Raw genomic sequence first — 20730 nt, forward strand, 5'->3', positions numbered from 1 at the left:
TGGGAGCCATTTCTATTTACAGCACAGACCCAATGTGATTTCAGAGGAATAATAGAACAGAAACTGTACTATCCTTGAAGAAGGGAAGGACAGCACAAGACTCAGAATGCCTCATTTTGTGTTCCAGCTACAACCCAGTCTTATCTTGAAGGAAGAAACAAGACTGCACTAAATTCTGAGGATTAATCTTACAACAGTAGCAGAAAAACCAAAAGGATGTAGGGAGAGCAAGATTATATAATATCAAAGCATATTTTTCAGGTAAATTCCTTCCATTATGTGAGAGTTCGCCTCCCAAACGCTGCTTTAAATGCAGGTGAAATGTTCCTTTTCTGCTGGGAGGAAATACCTTTCTCTGCTTTGCTTCTGTGGAGAGGCAGAGCTGAAAAAGCAAAAATAGTACAACAGCTCTAAAGAAATGACGCAGAGCTGAAAAAACAAAAATAGTACAACAGCTGTAAAGAAATAATGCAGAGTTGGAAAAACAAAAATAGAACAACTCTAAAGAAACACAGAGACGTTAAAAAAAACAAACAAAACATCACGAAGCCCCCAAGACCTCGTGATCCCAGCGCCACACCATAACCTGAAACTCAGATGAAACATTTTACTTTCCATACTGGCAGGTGCCTTAAATCATTCAGCATTATTACTGGTCAAGAAATGCATTTGACAGAAATATTTATGTTTTTATTTGGTGATGCTCATTTTAAAAATGAGTAGGAATTTATAATAACAGCTATGGAAATTAAAACACATATATATTAAAAATGAAATAAACTATCTACAAATTTAGTAACGAGATCACTCAGAAACAACGCACTAGGAAAGCAGTGGGTTAACTGAAACGAAGCATAGTGGACAGCAATTGAGAAACACAAAATTAACAATTGCAATTTGACCAATTTGAAATTTTTACCACCATTTGACCGTTGTAAATATTAGGATCTGTTGAGACATCACAAACTGAGGGAGAATAAACACGATGGCTAGTAGGAATAATTTCACCCTATTGAACAACTTAGCAGGTTATCAGACTTATTCATGCTACATTCCTTTCAAGACAACGTGCCCTAAACCTTAACAGATACAGTGTTTGAGTGACAGTAACAGTAACAGACAATCAATCATTCCACTGGCAAATGTGTGGATCAAAGCTACTGCCACATGTATAAGACGCATTACACACTACTTCTGTATATACTAGTCAGCAGTGACTCTGGCTGCAATCTGATGAACAATAACATACAATTCTTTTTATACTTGCTAATTATCTAGCAACATGCTCTTTAAAATGACAAATTACGTTAAGAATGACATCCTTTCACTATTAACAATTATTTTACACTAACCTGACTTTTGGGAATCTCTTAAGTTTTAGGGGGGTAAACACTTACAATATTTGCATCTTGAAAGTCCCTAGTAGCATGTTAAAGTCACCCAGCACTTTGTTTTTCCCCAAAAGATACTACGATTAGCAATATCCCATCATTTTTGGAGGAATCAATAGCATATAATGGTTAGTTGTTCTGGAAATAGTTGAACTTACATAATTTTCATTCTTTGTGAGAAAAAAAAATAATGCTAAGATTATACTAGTTCACATAACACTGTATATTAACTATTAAGTATTGTAACTAAAACCTCAAAGCAGGTAACCGGGAAATATGATTCTTATTTTTGCTTGATGAACATGGTACATCAAGCTGTAAGATGAAGATAGTGTGAAGGCAGCCACACCTGGAAAGGAGGATGCGGGAGCTCCCCAGCTGGGTCACTGCTCCTGGTGGTGAATGTGAAAGCTGGGACAGTGGGTAGACCAGGCTGGGCAGAGCTGCAACACTAGTTGGCCTGCACATGAGCTGGGGTGGGGCAGAGCTGGGGTGGGGCTATGCCACAGCATCTGCTGGCACATGCAAGTACTAGAATAAATGCAGGATGGTTGGGCTTTTCTGCAGCATCCACTAGTAAGTGCCAGGAATGAGTGCGAGTTGTGTCAGACTGGGCTTCAGTAAACACCTGTTGGAAAGTCAGATACACAGAGAGGAGAAGAGACAGAGAGAAAAACACTCCATCCACTGATTTACTCCTCAAGTGGCTGCAGTGGTCAGGGCTGAACAAATTCAAAGCTAGGACCCAGGATTTCTCCAGGTCTCCCACATGGGCATGGGATCCCAGGGCTTTGGTCCATCCTTGACTACTTTCCCAGGCCACAATCAGGGAGCTGGCTGGGAAGCATGGCTACCAGCATTAGAAATGGTGCCCATATAGAATCCTGGTGCATGCAAGGTGAGAACTTTAGCCGCTAGGCTAGTGTACCGGGCCCAAAACAAAGTAATTTTAAAAATAAATAAAAAAATAAAGAGGAAAAATTTGAAATTCATACAATTTTTAAAATATGTGTCTTCCATAAAAGAGAAAAATCTATTTTAACACCCTTGCTAAAATCCTATGATTAAACATGTCTTGTTATATAGAAAATTGGACTCTAACCTCCACAGAATGTAACAGTGTGCTTTGCATATGGTAGATATTCACTAAATGTTGGTATAAATACCCATTGAGTTGTAGGATAGTTGACTAAGAAGATGAGTTAACAACTCAGGGTGAGCATTTAGTCAAGCAGTTAAGAACACCTTAGAAGCCCACATCCTGGTTTGGAGTATCAGAATTTGATACCTAGCTTTGGCTCCTGACTTCATCTTCTTATTAATGCTTCCCTGGAAAATAGTACTGTTGGTTTCAGCTGCTGGATTTCCTGTCACTCATATGGGAGACTTGGGGAGTCCCAGCTCCTGTCTTCAGGTAGGCCCCATACTAACTGGTAAGGGTGTTTAATGAGTGAGCTGGAAGATAAAAGTTCTCTTTCTTATGTGTCTGTCTCTCTACTGCTCACATTTCCTCTTTTTTAAGATTATAAATGAATACATTTTAAAACTGAATAATTCCACATTTAAAACTAGAATATTAAAAGCTAGTCTCTAGAGACAGCATTGTGGTGTAATGGCTTAAGCTTGCACCTGCAATGCCAGATGCCATAGGGGTGCAGGTTCAAGTTCTGGCTTCTCCACTTGTGCACAACTTTCCTTGGGAAAAGCAGCAGAAGATGGCCCAAGTAGAGTTGACAGTAATATGTTCTACACTTCAAAACAGGTAGAACAGAGTATTTGAACTGTATTATCACAAACAGGAGTGATGACAGGTTAAATACCTTGATATTACACAATCAACATGTATACCGAAACATTACAAAAGGCCAACACTGAAATAGCAGGTGAAGCTGACACCTGCAGTGCTGGCATCCCATCCTATGGCTGCAGGTCCAAGCCCTAACTGCTCCACTTTCAATCCAGCTCCCTGCTAGTGTGTCTGAAAAGGTAGCAGATGATGGCTCAAATTTTGGGGAGCCATGTGGAGATCAAAGTAAGAGCCTACATCCTGGTTTGGGCCTGGCATAGCTCTGGCTATTGCGGTCATTCGGGGAAATAGCTGATGAAAGAACTCTCTCACTCCATCTCTCTCTCTACGTGTGTGTGTGTGCAGATGTAACTCTACTTTTCAAATAAATAAATAACTTCTTCTTTAAAAAAATCATACAGTAACCCCTAAATCTGGGCTATTATTAAGCATCCATTAAAGCAACATAAAGTTGCAATATATTTTCAGTAATAATCTCAAATAGTTTACAGAGTGGTTATCCCTAAGACACCAGATCATGAAGGAGGCATAGTTGATAATCATTTCCAGCAGGTGACAAATCCTTGGTTGTCATGCTTTCAGGAACTACAATGTCTATTACAGAATATGAGGGGAATAACCAATGGACTAGATCTCTGTCATAGCTAACCTAGTCTCTTACATAAAAGGAAACCATAGCAAGTCTATAATAACTTTCTAAAACACAATTCTGAGAACCTAATGTATTAATTCTTTAAAAATACATAATTAAGATTTTTTAAATGAAGCTATAAGTCTTTTCTGATTCTGCATTAATGCTTCATCACAATGCATTTATAAAGCATGGAGTACTCGTTTAGCTTTTCCTAACTATGTCGCAGCAATGAGACTACTTAGAGAGCAGACATGTTCTAAGCACCAAAATCACACACTTTCCTACAAACAATATACTCACATTGAACGTGTTTGATATAAAATTAAAGCTTACCAAAAACTGTTGAAGTTATATTCAAATCAATATTATTTTTTTCCTTTTTTTTTTTTTAGTTACATTAATTTGCTAGCTAGTTTTGAGTCATCAAACAGCAGAGGTCAACAGCTGGCCTGCAGAAATGCAACTGAAAATTTCCAGACATTTTTCTCAAAGTAATAATTGCATTCACCCAAAGGAATGCAAGATAAATAATGAACCATTAAATTAGCAAGTTAGCATGACTAGGAGTAATTTCTGCAACCAAATTCTGATTGGGCTACTGTTAAGGTAAGACATAGCCATCACTCACTGGCACCCACACATGAATACCATCTGCTGCTTGATAGTATCACTTGTCTCTTTACGAAAAGAAGCCTTCAGGGGTACTAGGCCTGATGTACTGTGCTAATTATGTTAGATAATTATATCTTGCTTAGCTACATTCCCCAAGTAGTTTTATCTAAATTTCCAGACTAACCCCTACACCTTAATTTTATTTCCCAAGCTAACTCTTGCCAAGAGCTCCAACACACTCTTAATCAGTCCCTGGATTCAGAAGCAGATGTAGGAACTATGGCCTCCCAGCAGTGGGTTAACGGGCTCCTGAAAACCCTGGGACCCTATTCTTCAGGCACTGAAGGGGATGCTGAGCCTGGAACATGGTTTGAAGAGGACAAAGGAGTCTCCGGGAATGGGGGTGACATATGGAGTAAAATGTGTGCTACTGAATCCATATTATGACAACAACATGTGGAGGGGGTACGTTTGACTAAAACATGCACCATTTTAGAATTAGAGTAACAATACCAACAAGGAAAATTGGTATCGAATTTATAAAATGTTGACGGCCCTTTCCTGCAAACTTATAAGAACACCAATTAAGGAATATACCCAAAGAATTTAGGATGACAGGTAATTTAGTATAATTCTTTGATATTTCATTGAGTGATATTAGAAGAGCAAGTAGCTCTGATGACTAATGAGCAAAAGGAACCTTCTAGAAGGGTGAGACTATGATGCAGGATGGGAGATGAGACACAATTCCTATGAAAAAAGCAATCACCGTGTCAGAATGGTTTGATCTGGGACTCATAGGAGAGGATTTGTCTCCAACCCAAAGTGGCTACTCCTACCCATGGTGCCAAATCCTCCTCAAGAGTTCACTGATGCTTTTTCAGACAACCAAGACCACAGCTTAGAGTACCTTAAGCACTGAATTAGCCGAAATTCAACTTCCAGAAACTAGTTACACAACTTTAAAAACAGTTTTGGCTTAAACAGAGCAGTGGACAATGTATCCAGGTGCACATGGAGGATATGGCAGTACATTGGAGTCTGCAGAGGACACCTGGAACCATAACAGATCAACTACCCCAGCCAAGTGTTGACAGTGAATATCTGGGCAAACGAAGACTGTAAAATGGACTATATCAATCTGTGGATTCTGGAGAGATTTCATCATACTTGGAGTGGTGAGATCAGTAGTAATTCAGAACTGCTGAACTACCAAAACCTCATGAGCAGGACCCTCGAAGCATGCCCCACATCTGGGATCTTGTTGGGGTGGTGTTGGGTGGCTGTCCTCCATTCCAGGGTGCAGGGGCATCTGGGAGGCTGGGTGTGACTTCATCCCTTATCATCCCCCTTTCTCAAGATACAGGAAGGGAATAAAAAAGAATGTGGAAATAATAGTCTCGCCCACCTTCCGGTAGCCCTAAACCCTTATGACCCTAATCACTTATGTAAAAATCATCAAAAATACATAAACAAATAAATTGAAAAAAAAAACCAGTTACTGGGAAAACTAAAAAACACTTTGTGCATGTATGTGTTTGTGTGTATTTACATATATGTGTGTATATATATGCATATTATTCACTGGAATATGTATCAGTGCATATGTATATATATATATATATGTGTGTGTTTTCAATATGCAAATACCACATGTGGTTCCAGAAAAACATACGTATGCAGGATTTTTCTATCAAAGTTGTCTCCCAAATGAGAAATTGGCAAGTTCTAATGCACTTCCAAACTAGGTGGAATAGATTACCTAAAAGTAGTAACACGCAATTTGCTGAGCTTATTGAAATGCAAATGAATCGAATCTCTTATATACAATAGATGCCTGCCATTACATTTGAAAATAGCATTTGTGGGAAAATAACATTTTTAGGGAGGATAATCAGGCTGGAGAATACTAAACATTGACTGAATCATAAACTTGTTACCTACAAATGACAGAGGCAGAAAAATTAAAACAAAGCATAACATTGTACAACTGACATCGGAATATTTTAGTAATACCTGATATAATTTCCCTGAGAAATAATTTGGTTAAATATTGGAATAAATGATCTACCGTGACACAGAATAACAATGAATTTAAAAGTGATCTGAGATAATATACAGTAGAAGTGTACAGTGAGGTTTCTTTTTTTCTTTTAAATGCTTAGGTAACATTAGAAAGTGTATATAGACATGGCACAGAGAGCGAAAACAAAATGAGTGACCTGAGAAAGAGAAATAATAAATGGGGTTATTAATAAGGAAGAAGGTCTATTTAAGAATGGAAGTCCCTAAGAAGACAAAAAAAAGTTGAACTGCCTTAAAATTGAGAAAGTGCAGATGAAATGGTTGCCTGCGCATAGGGCTTATAAGAAGGGAAAACAGCTTGCTGCATGAAATACTCATGGCTGAAATTATACCATGTGGAGAAGTCTTCAACATGGTATCTCAACATATGACATTACTGTAATGAGTTTCCTAGCATTCAAGTCAGTTTCTCCCAGTGAGCTGTGATTTATTCACACGCTCGATTTTGATCTCTAATATAATCAGAGTCTGTGTGATTGAGATCTACAACCAAAACACCCTTACATTAATTTGAATAAGAGAACATGCTGAAAGGATTGGATGATCTGTCCAGCAGTATGTGTAGACAAGGGACACAGAAGGCCACATTAGAAGCTAGGAAGCAGATGAATTAAGTTGTAGTGCAAAGCAGTAATGGTGAGTTCTGGGGTGTTCTCTTCTCTGCCTCACCAAGTCGCTCCCAGAGGACGGCTATGTGAAGTCAAACTAGAATTAGATCCTTTCTTCTTGATCACTGACCTGTCCCCAGGGAGTACATTGTTTGATCAGAGAGCCAAAGGCAACACGCTCTCTTTGGATCTTGGTGTATGCTCTTTGAGTACTCCGGAATATGGTTGGGTGCTCAAAGTTAACCTTACTCTTCATCCTTCCCCTCCTGCATTGGAATGCATTCTCCCTTCCTCCTCTGGCTTTTCTTCTCCTTTATTAATGAACTCTTTAGTCTCTGCAGGGTAATTTCATTCTAGTTCTTTCTTAAATATTGATATTCGAACTTTACTCTGATTGGATAATATTACTTTCAATGATTTGTCAGGGAAGCTTCCTAGAAACCAACATCTACAACGAAAGACAATAAAGCTTATGTTTTAAAGTTTATTGGTATCCTCTGCTTCTGAGCCAAAAAAATAATATTTAAAAAATGTAATATTTTCTTAACACTTTTCGCTAAATTTCCAAAGTATAAGAAAAGCAATGACAAAGAAAATCTGGGTAGACCTGGGATTTGTAGCTTATATAAATAAGTCCTCAATCTTTTCTCACTTTTGAAGTGGAAATTGATGGCAAATGAGATGTTTGCATTCATTACCATGAAACTTGAATCATGGCTGCCTATGGGGATCATGCAGCTATGGTACTTTATGTTTTAGAAATTTTTATGAATATCCTGATCATTTCTTGGTATTAGAAGTTCCGATCTGAAACTGGCTGTAATGACAAAGAAATGCTTGCTCAGCAAAAAATAGCATTATGACCTGTTAAACTATTTATTCCTTAGCAGCTTTTTTGATAACAAACACTACCAGGATAGAGAAAACCATTGGGGTGAAAAAACCCTTATTATCTATCCTGTGCATTCTGGCTGAAAATATGAGAGCCAACTTATCTGTGTACTGATGGAACTTGGCTGGAAAGCTGATAATACAAAGAAAGGCAAGACAGAATGGATGTAACAGTGAACAACTCAGGAGTGACATAATACGCTTACAGCCAGATATATTAAATTTGTTTAAGATTGACAATCCGCTTACCCTGGGACAGAGACAAAGCACCGAACGGATTTCATTTTAAAGAACTTCTGAAATCTACCAAGACATTGCCTAATGAGGTGAAGCATCACTTGGTGCTAAATTTACATAATGCCTGTTTTTTTTTTTTTTTCCAAGAGATTGCTTTGAAAGAATAACAAAGAAACTGAAATGAGGTGGAAAACAAAACAATAAAACCCAAGGTCTCTGTGCTTGAAAATATTAATAATAATTTTCTTTCCTCTGATTCATTAGCTTTCCAAGACCCTACCTTAATATCTAGAATGTAAAATATTTAAATTAATGCATCATGATTTATATTTTTCTATGTCATCAAGTGTTTTTCAAATTTTCTATCTGATCTGTAAGAAGTGCTTGTGTGAATTACGCCAAGTTACTCAAGTCCAGAAAGTTCGTTTGAATGGATTTATTTTGGAAATTGTTGTTATGTAGAAGCCAGTCCTTGATAAGACTGTTCAAAATTTGTCTTTTACCAGTTACTCATTTTGTACCACTTTCCTTTTAATGCAATGCTTTCTTTTCCTGTATAGACCTGTTTTCTCACCAATTCTATTTCCTCCCCTGTAGTATGTATGTGTGGTGTGTGCACTGCTTAAACTAAACAGTAGAATCTGTTCTTAGGTATTATAAACTGCCCAGGAATAGGGGAAAAGCAGTCTTTGTTTCGGTTTTCTTGTAACTTCACATCAATTTAAAGAGTCTTTTTTTCAAATATGATCAATAAATATGACTAAAAATCATTTCTTTGAAAATATTCCAAGGCAAAAATGCATTTCAAAGTCATATATATATATATATATATGTATATATATATATATATATTCACCAACATTTTGATGTATTGTTAACTTGGCTCATATTCATATATGTTCTAGTTATTCCAAACTGAAGTCATCTGCAAAAGCCTGTGATACATAAGTGTAATTACTATCATTTAAAAGTGTGAATTTCTTTTTTTACTTCAATTAGCAACATCTCATTAATATTCCTTATGTTGACATTAGAACCTTGTTACTAATTCTAACAGCTCTTATATAGATGTTTACCGTGGCCTACACTTCAGTCTGTGCCTGAATATGTATATAGTAAAATTGTTTCTGCAGATTAGACTATCTCAGAATATTGTGCCTCTAAATTTTGTTGTCTTGATTACTTTATAATTTTTATATGTTGGAGTGGGAACCACCAATTTTTTTCCAGATAGGCTTAAATGGCTGTTTTCTAAAGAAGAAATATGCATTTGTTTTAATATTTAGTCTAACCCAAGTAATTTGGCTGTAGAAGAACTGTGAAATGCTAGCTATGAACTGAGGCTGGCTGGTGCTAACTGAAGAGTGGGCTTTTTGCTCCATCACTTCTTATACCCCATTCTGTCTCTCCTGTTATCCAGAACAGTTCCTCATCTGGGACCTTCTTCCAGGTCTTCTCTTCCTGCTACCTACAAGACTACACTGAGAATTATTTTATTATTTTTAACAGGAAACAACTAATTTTGCTGCAAAAATAAGTCTATGATTCTGATGGTTATTTTAGTAGTTTCTCAGCATTCTAGTTCCTGTCCCCCTGGTGCTTCCCTCCTGGGTGGCTGATCTGACAATCCCTGACCTCTAAGAAATCTATCAAAAGCAAGTCAATAAAGTGAAAAAGGGAACAGTGAAAATGTCACTTTTACTAGAGTTAAGCATGAGTGTTTCTTGTGGGCAGAAAAACCTAAGAAAGAGTGAGTCAACATTCTGTTTCCATCCTTACAGCAGAAATGGGGAGAACCTATTCCAACCTTCTTCCATTTCATCAATATTCAACTCACATGCTCTCTTTGAAATACCTTGATATTAAAAACATGAAAGCGCTCTATAGGAAGAGATGTGCTTTTATTTCTTTGCCACCAAATTTTTTCAATATGGTTCACAAAGAAATTGTCTTCTAAATCATATTTCGAAACAAGCATGTCAGGGACATGGTAATGTAGGAGAAGTCAAAACTTCAGAAAAGAAGTGTCCTAACAGCTCTTAAATAAATGTCTCCATAGGCAGATCTATTATTTTCTAAAGGCGTTTTACCCTTTATCTTTAATTATGCTGCAAGTACATAATAACGTTGCAGTCTAGAAGAAATAAAAACTTTTTTAAGCAATTAGCTTATGAGTGGCTCCATTGTCTTTCCTCCTTCATTTCCTTGCCCCCATTTTCCCCCTTACCTTAGTGCAAAGTAAGTGGAGTATACACGCATACAAATATGGATTTTAATCTTCGCTTTTACTCTTACAAAGGTATCTATTTTTCCTAGGGTGAATTAATTGGCTTTTCTGAAATTATGTTTCTTCAGAGAAAAAACGGAAATAGTGAAACACGAACAGTAAAATTGTGGGGACTCAATGAACCAGTATACTATACATGCTCAGGTAAGCGTTTAGTAAATACTAATGCCAATTTCCCTCTCTTTTTATGCCACAATCTAATTTTGAGATGATTCTTCTTAAGCATTACCTATCCAACTACATAGATGACACTATGTTTAGGCAGAATTTCGGATCTAGTACCAAAAGGAAAACAGTAAGTATGTTCTTTAAGAGAATTTAAAAGGTGTAGGGGTATGGTTATGGTGGCTTTTGGAATATGTCTGGCCAACACTCTGCAACATTATTCATTGTCCTATAAAACTCTTTACCCACTTACTAGTCTTGGTAAATTGTAAGCAAACACAATAGGTAATAGAATCCAGTAGCCATTCCTGTGAGTTCGTACTTTAGAGAAATTTTATCATTCATGAGTGGAAAAATAGCTTGGAAAATATAAGTTTCTGTAATAAAATTTATGTTTCATTTCATTTGCAGACACTTTTAAAAATGAGTTCTTTCAACTTTATTTCCCTAAGGTTTTTTTTTTAAACAGTTTGTTTACTTTGCATAGCAATGGAATTTGATTCAATTGTAAGAGGAAAATAACAGTCACACTGTAACTTCCGCAAAGTGGGGGATAGAGGCTCATTGAAGATGCTCCTTGAACAACAGCACTCTGAGAGGAGGAAGGGTTCATGCCACATATCTGGTGCACTGTGACATCCACTGCGCTATCCTACACTGACTGAAACGTGGCTGAAGATCATGTACAGCTTACTAAAACAAAGAAAAATGAGAGAGCTTTTCTCTTTTGGCGTATATTCTTGAGTAAAATTAGCCTACTTAATTAATTCAGATTATCATGATTACACCTACAGAAAAGGATATTTTATGTGGCTATTTGACATCACATCGGACTGTACCATCATCTGAAACTGGGAGGTAAAAGAGCGGCAGATAGCCCTGTACCTCTAACAGGTGGATTTCACTTCTCTGTACTAACAGAGAGATTTATGCTGGGATAAATTGTTGCCACTCTAGAAGCAGATTTCTCAGCTTGTTCACTTAAAAAAGCCATCTCTTTGCTTTGGGTTGCTTACTGTGGGTCAACCTAGCTACAGAGTTCAGTTACTGAGTCAAACACAGAGCAGAATACTGATAAGCAGTTATGATGCAAATGTAATTAAAGGCTATGAAAGATTGACTTTAAATAAATGATTCGAGGTCCCTTCCTGGCCTGATCCAATCTATGTAGAGGTCTTGAGAACTGAGGACTTTCTTGGAGAAGTTTCACCTCTGGGCAGCAGTGTGTATGCATCCCTCAATGCCCCAGGTTCCCTTCCTGACAAATCTCAGGTTTGGATTTGCAGTAACAGAATACTCCATGACGCACTTGCTAAGAGAACTCTTCACTGATGTTTTCTCTGAAGAAGCAGTCTCCTGGAGTAACTTCCTCAACTCCCTTTCTAGATTTTACAAACAGGGAAGAGAACTTCCTAAAGTAAGACATACATGGAAACTGTTAGAAATCATTATGGCTTCAAAATTTTACAGGCAGTCATCCATGATGTGCCAATAAAGTCCCTTGGCATCCATAAAGGTGCCATTTTAAGTGATTTATTGGTATCATGCAAAATGTTCCGCTCTATATTTTAAAGAAAATGCTATAAAACATTGTACTTGTCATAATTATATTCCCATATTACCTACTAGAGAATGTTGCTCTCAATAAATGTTTGCTGAATGAATAACTGAGCAATTTGGTAACAATAATCTAGAAGTCACCATGGGATTTTTATAGTAAAACTGATTTTTATAATCTTTAGAAGGAATAGATCAAACAAAATCATAAAACCAGATAAAATTATCTTCATTTCTGTTGCCATTAGAAACAAAAAATTTAAAGACAACATGTAAACATCAAGTATTTACGCTTTTAGTGTCTGATAAAAAACTGAGCTTAACTAGAATTCAATTTTATTTCAGACTGTGAAAATACGGATTCATTTAGGCAAAACTAAAGATGAATGTTATTAAAGAATATAAATTTTTTCTAATGTTTTCCAAACTTTTCCCTTACGTGTTATTATACTGTTTTTAGCAGTCTAAGGACATGAAGTGTATGCCATTTCATCTAGCTAATCTTTCTAGAAGATTTCAAAGATCATCCCTTTTTTTTTTTACCAAGATAGAATATATATATATATATACACACATATATATACGTATATATTCAGAAAACAAAAAGAAGAAACAGTCATAAGACCTTTCTATTCAAGTATGCTTTGCATTTTTGTTTTTCCTTATGATTCATAGTTAAAATTTAGTGGGACATGGTATTGGGAGTTAGAGTCTAACCCAATCAGAAGTCAACCTGAGATTTTCTCATTTCTTCTTTTACCATGATGTGAACTAGGCTTCACATACAGGCAGCCGCCACATAAAATGGTCCAAGTAAAAATAATCCTCACTGGAAAGCAACTTGTCTCAAAGCTTCACCTCAAGCAGGACGTCAGATCGTTTTAGTGGAAATCAAAATATCTGTCATAGAGAGACAAGCGATGGCAATAAAAGTTACTCTGCACGGCTTTTAAAAGGAACTGAAATAAAATATAATGATCAAGAATGGCTACAAATAAGGCAAATTTAACTACACTTCTACCTTTTCCTTTACCTTCCCTCTCAGAGATGGGGGTCTTTCTCTTTACCAAGGGAAATTCCATCTTCTCTCCAAGGTCCCACTCTATGGTTTTTCTGACCTGCAGCATTGCCCTGTTCAGCTACTTATACATACATAACTCAAAAGAATATATCTATATATAGAGAGAGAGATAGATAATTGATTACACAATTTTATTCATAATTATAATTAAAAATGTACCACTGTACAAATAGACTCATATTCCTTCATCCTTAAAATTATCCAAAATGTCCAGGCTCTTGCCTCTTACTTGTCTAAAGTAGCTCTTCTATACTTGGCAATCCCTTTACCATCAAGTCTGTTGAAAATCATCGATGGCCGTTTCCTTTCTTATTCATTCCTCAGTGGTCTGATGAGCAAGCCCCCATGAGAAGCAACTCCATGGACTTCTACACAGCTGATGCCAGGGGCTGGGCTCCTCCTCCAGATGCCTCACCGCTGGCCACATGCAAGTGGTGAATACAAGCAAGTGGTGAACACTAGCACAATGTTTACTTTCTTGTGTTGTAACAAATCCTCACGTTCTCTATACAAGACTTTACTAATTCCATTATCTCTCTTCCTATTGCCCTGATTATAACTTCTCATCCTTTTTCTTAAGTAAATCACCACCTTCCCTTCCCCCTTTACCTTAGTGTTTTCTTACCTACCTTTCCAAAATGCCTTTCTGAGCAATTATGCCAAGAAACTGCAACCCAATACACATGTCCGCTTGATCTTGGCTATTTTTTTTCTCAGCTCATGCAAATTGTTGCCATTTCAACTATATACCACAATTCCTAAAGCATAGGAATAACTAATAATTGTTGATTAATCTGGTTCATTTTTCCAACCAAGACTTTCAGCAATATCTATGAATATTATTGAAACAGGCTCTAAGTTTTCCCTGCTCTCTGTGTTCTCAACTGCAAAGTCCACCATGCAGACTACATGCCTAAATATGTGATATTACTGGTTTTAATGTTCTTTTTAGTCTTTAGTTACTATTATCTTCCTTTCTTCTATTATCTGATTACATCCTCCAATATGAACAGAATGATGACACACAAGTTAATAAAAAAGTGATTAATATTCTAATTAATACACTAAGTAGCAAAGTTATGAAAATAATCTTTACTTGATAGGGTGATACTTATACCTTTGCTGTTTTAAGAGTTAAACATGGTTTCTCCTAGTGCATAGAACAACTGGAAAATTCACTTTCTTTAAAACTATACCTAGGTTTAGAAGCTTTTGCTAAAATTACATTGTAAGTTACAACAGTAAAGCCATGTTTTCTTGTTTCTGGGGTAACAATAAATCATACTGGAGCATTATCAAAGTATATTGAATTCTATACAGCTTACTTTATGGGCAAAAATTGTGAGTATTACTCCTTTTCAATAGACACAAAACCTAACCGCACACTACCCCCCAAAATGGGTAATTTATATTGTTCTCAGCAAAAGAAGCAATAAAAATGTGACTTATGAGAACTAGAATACAGTGAAAACATAAAAGAAGTGAAACCTGGGAAGCCAACGAAACAAGCACTTCAGATCATCAGGAAACAACAGGAAGCATAACAACAAAGTCTGTGTGCAATTAAATAAATCTATGTATGTAGGGATCAAATGCTTAAATAGAAAATCGTTCATTGTGATTTCTAAACAACAATGTGATTTCTTACCTAAAGATATACAAGCAAGCAGTTTTAAAATGGGTTCTGAGGTTTTAATTGGATACAGACATGTGATCACCTAAAGCATTTGGATTGCCAAGACTTAGGTGAATAGCATCTGATAGAACCTTCCCCTGATACTGGATTTATCTAACTCAGGTTCTTAAATTACTTATTTCAGAATTGCCTTTCATAAATTCAGACATGATTACTACTTGCAATTGCACAGACACAAAGATAAAGCGTGGTGACACCACTGTAGGTAATGACCAACAGTGTTAACTTCCTCCATTTGAGTGGAACCATTCAAACATTCCACATGAGTAAACCTCCTTCCAGACCAGCTCTTCTGTATAAGATAAAGCAACAAGCCTGCTTTGTGTATCTTACATAATGTGGATTAAGGAGAACTGGATTGATAGTTACACTGTAAGAACTGATGTGACCCTGAAGGATACAAAATCATTATTTCAAAATTGAATTCATTTTTAATTTCTTTTAGTAATAAACGAAGTACCAATATCAGCCACACATTACTATCCCTAGGAAAGTTGGAAGAACCCAATAATGAGTAACTCTTCATTTGCTAGCTAGCTGTATGGCTAAAACAAATATTTATCAAAATAAAAATGAGGTCCATATGTATAGCTACATGTGACCATAAGCATCATTAAAAACTATAGAGACTCAAATGAATGCTTGAGGCTAAGGCTCCTAAAATAAAGCATAACATTTTAAGTGCAAAGCTATTACAAACTCATTTTGATATTCATTTTAATTGCAATGACTATAATGAATACGCTTTGTATTCAAACAGATGTCACAACTACTGCTGCAGAAGTTCCAATATAATTCAGGCTTAGTTAAGAATGAGTAAATGGATATTTAAAATTGAATGTTACCATGAAGAAGAAGAAAAAAAAGGATGACAGCAAGCATTAGCTTTTGAAATTAGCAAATTAAAGATTTTCATTAAATTGCATTCTTCCTTATTTTGAGATGTACAGAATACAACACTATAGAGAACATTAAATGTTGACCACTCCTTTTGCTTGCATCAGCTGTTCTATGGATTAGTGACACTGGAAAACTAAAAATCGAGAGTATAAACAATGATTCAGATTTACAGGCTGAAATTTGCACTTGAAAATATTTGGAAGCTGTTTTTGGCAAAGATTAAAACAGAGCATGCCAACTCATTTTAGCTGGAAGAGTAGGCAATTATGGGTGCTCTTTTATTTCAGCGCGCGACACAAGCCCTAATATTCCTTTTAATCTCCCCTAGGATGAACTGACACCTTACATAACAATGTGAGAAATATTCAAACTGTAAATTAAAATAGTGTTTCTAAATGTGTGGGTCACAAAATGTGATCTGTGGGTTGTGGTAAAAACAAACCAAGGTCAGTCAGGCATTGCAGGATAGCATGTTAACAGCTCTACTTCCAATGCAACTACCTGCTGATGAGCCTGGGAAAGCAGCAGAGGACTGTCCAAGCACTGAGGCCCTGCCACTGACATGGGGTACTTCGGACAGAATATTGGGCTCCTGGCTTCACCCTGTCCCTGTTCTTGCAGCGTAGAGAAGGAACCAACAGATGAAAGATAGCTTTCTCTGTCTCTCCCTTTGTTTATCATCCTACTTTCCGAGGACTTAACACAATAAGACAAGAGCAACAACAAAAATGTCAAAAATCTCATCAGAGCATGGGAGTAACGCCAGGAAATCAGCATTTTGAGAAGTGGCCTGGAAACATTGATGCACACTGCTGCGTCAAGATCACCAGCTGAAGGCTGGATGGGGTGGATCTAAAGCCACAGTATATTCATTTGCTCAAATGAGCACACATTTACTATAGAAAGATCCTACATGAAGGAGGTGTTAAAATAGGCTATCCAAAAGGACAAGAAGCAGAAATTAACCCCTTTTTAAGTATGATAATAAGTAATAACCCAAATATGACTAGAAACAAAAAGAAAATAGTATGCTTTTATTGTGTGGATTAAAAAATCACTCAATTTCAAACCAGCAGCTCTTCTGTTAATCATGGTGTCTGGAAGTTGAAGAAAGTGGCCTTTCCTAATGTTAGAAGATGTAATGAACCTATTGTTAAAAAATAAATGTTTTGTGTCAGAAAATCCAGGATGCAAATGTAGTCAGGTGGAGTTTTCAATCTATCCTCCACCTGAATTCTCCTGGCGCCTACATTTTTGAGTCAATGTTATTTCTCAGCCATATTGTGTTTTCAAACCAGCAGAGCAAAATTCAAACAATGGAACTGTTGAGTTTAGTAAAAGAAATAAGAAACTAAAGCTGAAACTAAAAAGATTTTCCTGGTCAGCATTTTTCTCTCCCCCAGTTTCCACCGTAGGGTACAAGACCAATTAACTCACATCTGTGAACAGAGCCTCACTAGGGAAAATTCACTTACAAAACAGAATGAAGACAACATGATAAGATGCATGAATGGTTCCAAGTACCCTTTGTCACTGACTTTTCCTAGCACCTGTAACAGGATCCATTTCATTAAAGGGCTACAAAAGTTAGACACGATTAAAGAAAATAGTTAGACTGTAGGGACCATAGGATTTCCATTTGCTCATAGCAGTGGTTTGCAAGGAGTGATCATTTATAAACACATATACAATATACACACGTATCTGGACACCACAAACCCCATGTTTCTTAGATGCAAATCACATGTTGGCATGTAGACCCAGGGGTGTAGTTTTCTGTCAACATCTTGAATGCACTTTCAAGATCCCTAAGCTATACTGGTTTTTCTTGCTAAAAAAACAGTGTTGCAAGTCTAATTTGTGGAATCTCTGCTCTCCATACTGCTAAGACAGTCTAGCACACCCTGAAATACTGTGAAAACCAACCATTCATAAGCAGCAATACAGGGCTAGATTCTAGGCTGGATTCCCTGGGGGCAAGCAGATCCTGTTCCACAAGTGTAGACAAAGAGTAACACTGAACATGTTTGCTATTCTGTGTGCCACTTACCTGCAGACCACCTCCAGATGCTTTCACATTACATCAAAGACAATAAGGACCCCAAAGGGAGGATCTGAACTTTCGCAAGGAGCCATGATAAACTTGCTCAAAGCAACTGGTGATGACTAACTCCCAGAAACACTGAAATATACACAAATGCACACCCCTCCCTTTTTTTAAAAAAAAATCCTATAAATTTAAAATAACAGGATCTTTAAAAACACCATACATTCTTAGCTTCATTTCCCCCAGAAAACAAAGCAAGCGATCATATTTTACTTATTTGCAGCTGCCTGCACATGAGGATTGGACTGCAAAATAACGAACCACACCTGTTGGACTGTTTAGGCAATTCCAAGCACCAGCTGAGAAAGTAATTAAAAGGAACATTCCATTCTCCTCCTACCTGGGGTGTTCAGCAGCCTCGACATCTTGCAGAAATAGGAGACATACTGTTCACAATACTCGGCACTGCTGGTGATGGCATTGATCTGATCCATGGAGGCGCTGTAGATGAGCTGTGTCACGGAGTATTTTTCTGGGTTGTATCCCACCACAGTCGTTTGCATCTGCAGGTCATGAGACACGATGGTCCACACTTTGTCCTCTTTGGGGAGAGCAGAGAACATGACAAGGGTCGTTAGCATGCAAAGAATTCTTGAAACATCACCAAAAAATGGAGCTTCACTTTGGTATTTTCACTGAACTCTTTCTGCAGGACAGTGCTAAAAGTAACAAGTCATTTTAAACAATTGTTTTTAAAGAAACATAGTACAACCACTGTGGCTAATATTAAAAAGGATCCAATTTTTTTCAGGGAAGCATCGTTAAAAGCAATTATGAATGAAAGAGCAGCTATAGTTTGCAACACCAAACTTTGGTCAAAGAAGATTTTAAAAATTTAATATCACAAAGTGTACACATTATTTCCAATGTTTATGAAAAAAGAGCAAACTGCAAAATCTCCATCATTCAATGTGTCCTTGTATGTACATCCTGGTTATTCTGAAAATGTGGAAACATTTGAAAGAGATAAGATAGCACTTAAATTCTTCAGGAAGGTTTCCATCAAACAAGTATTCTTTTTAAAAAAAATTTTTAAGGTTTTATTTATCTTCAACAAAAGGCAGATTGACAGAAGGGAGAGATAGGTGAGACAGAGAGAAGGAACGTTCATCTACTGGTTCATTCCCCAAGTGGCTGCAATGGTTGGAGCCAAGCCAATCTGAAGCCAGGAGCCAGGAGCCTCTTCTGGGTCTCCCACATGGGTGCAGGTTCCAAGGCTTTGTCTATCCTCTACTGCTTTCCCAAGCTCAAAGCAGGGAGCTGGATGGGAAGTGAAGCAGGCCAGACATGAACTGGTGCTCACATGGGATCTTGCGTTGCAGAGGTTTAGCCAATCAAGCCACTGTGCCAGGTCCCAAATATTTAAGTTATACATTTACTGTTTCATCTGACTATCCACTGACATATTTTCCTGAGAAAATGGACTTATGTAAATATCATAATTTCTAGTGTAAAGTCATACAAGGGATATTTATCTTTTTGTAAGATTTCAGACATTTACCAAATGCAATTTATTGCATCAGTTCTAATCCTTTAGAATTAAATATCCTATGTAGATTTGTGCTTATACACTCAGTGTAAAAGAGCACGTCACAGAATTTATGCTTACATATTCAAAGGGAAGCAATATGATTTATTCTCCAAAGTTAACCAATAAGCTTTTCCAAGTAGGATATGAATAAAATGAATAATTGAAAAAATCATAAGATTTTGTGAAAGATGGCAAATTGTTCTGGACAGCTTTTTTTTTTTTAAAAAATATTTCCAGACTAGCTTAGTCAAAAGTATCTAAAATGGCTATCTAAAACAACATCCTTTTTCCATCTGTTTTGGTTGAGATGGGTACCATTTTCCATGTTACACTGTCTCTGCTGTTCTATAGTCCTGGCCTCTGCCACCATAGTCCCCATCTTTAGACAAGGCAACATCTCAGCTTCATTAGCAAGGACAGTCATACCACGATCACTGTACCACTGTTCAAGACAATAATATCTATCTTGTAGGCATATGCTGGTTCAACAAGGAACTAAAAGTAGGGTGATGTGACTAGACATGGTAAAAATACTGACTGAATCACATGTGTAGGAGCTACTTTCCACACCACATCTATTGCAAAACACTGTTCAGTACCACTTGTTGCTGGTATTTCTGCAGATAAGACCTGTGGCTTATCTGAACTGATGGAGTCACACCATCCACATCCGTTTCATAAGTGCAGCTGGGAGATAAGCTAGCACAGCTTCAAATTCTAACATGATGCTGGGAGATCACAAACTGATGTGCTGTGTGAGCCATGACTTCTTCTTGACCTAATTTCCGTTCTCATGGCCTTCCAAAACTTGATTGCACCAAGTAGAACGGGCACTCCATGTTTGAAATTTACAAATGCACACTGCTTTGGTTCACCATCCCTTATTCCTGGCTCAGCCTGGAGAGGCTGCAAGAGGAGCTTTTCTTTCACTTCAGCTTCAAGGATGCCCAGAAAGAGGGTGCTGTCCCCTCTCTGCCGTGACTGGCATGGCCCAAAGAGCAACAGTTCCTGGTGCATCCCCTACCCATTATACTGCGCCTAGAAGGACAAAGTTGAAACGTGAGAGATTTCCTGACAACACCTCCAGTGCCTTCCTGGAGGTGCGGTTAGAGCTCTGTCGCCTGGAACACTGTATACGAGG

At 37.2% G+C, this 20730-nt stretch overlaps 1 protein-coding gene across 2 annotated transcripts in view; it reads right to left on the reverse strand.

Moving 5' to 3' along the window:
- The window catches only part of CNTNAP2 (contactin associated protein 2), a 1058280-nt gene that overhangs the window by 595011 nt on the left and 442539 nt on the right, over positions 1 to 20730 (reverse strand). For both annotated transcript variants that reach the window (XM_058654907.1, XM_012930541.2), the window contains one exon: positions 18399 to 18599. In XM_058654907.1, coding sequence (XP_058510890.1) covers positions 18399 to 18599 — 201 coding nt within the window. The remainder of the gene's footprint in view (positions 1 to 18398; positions 18600 to 20730) is intronic.

Source organism: Ochotona princeps, chromosome 25 (genome assembly GCF_030435755.1).
Source record: "Ochotona princeps isolate mOchPri1 chromosome 25, mOchPri1.hap1, whole genome shotgun sequence".
NCBI lineage: Eukaryota > Metazoa > Chordata > Mammalia > Lagomorpha > Ochotonidae > Ochotona > Ochotona princeps.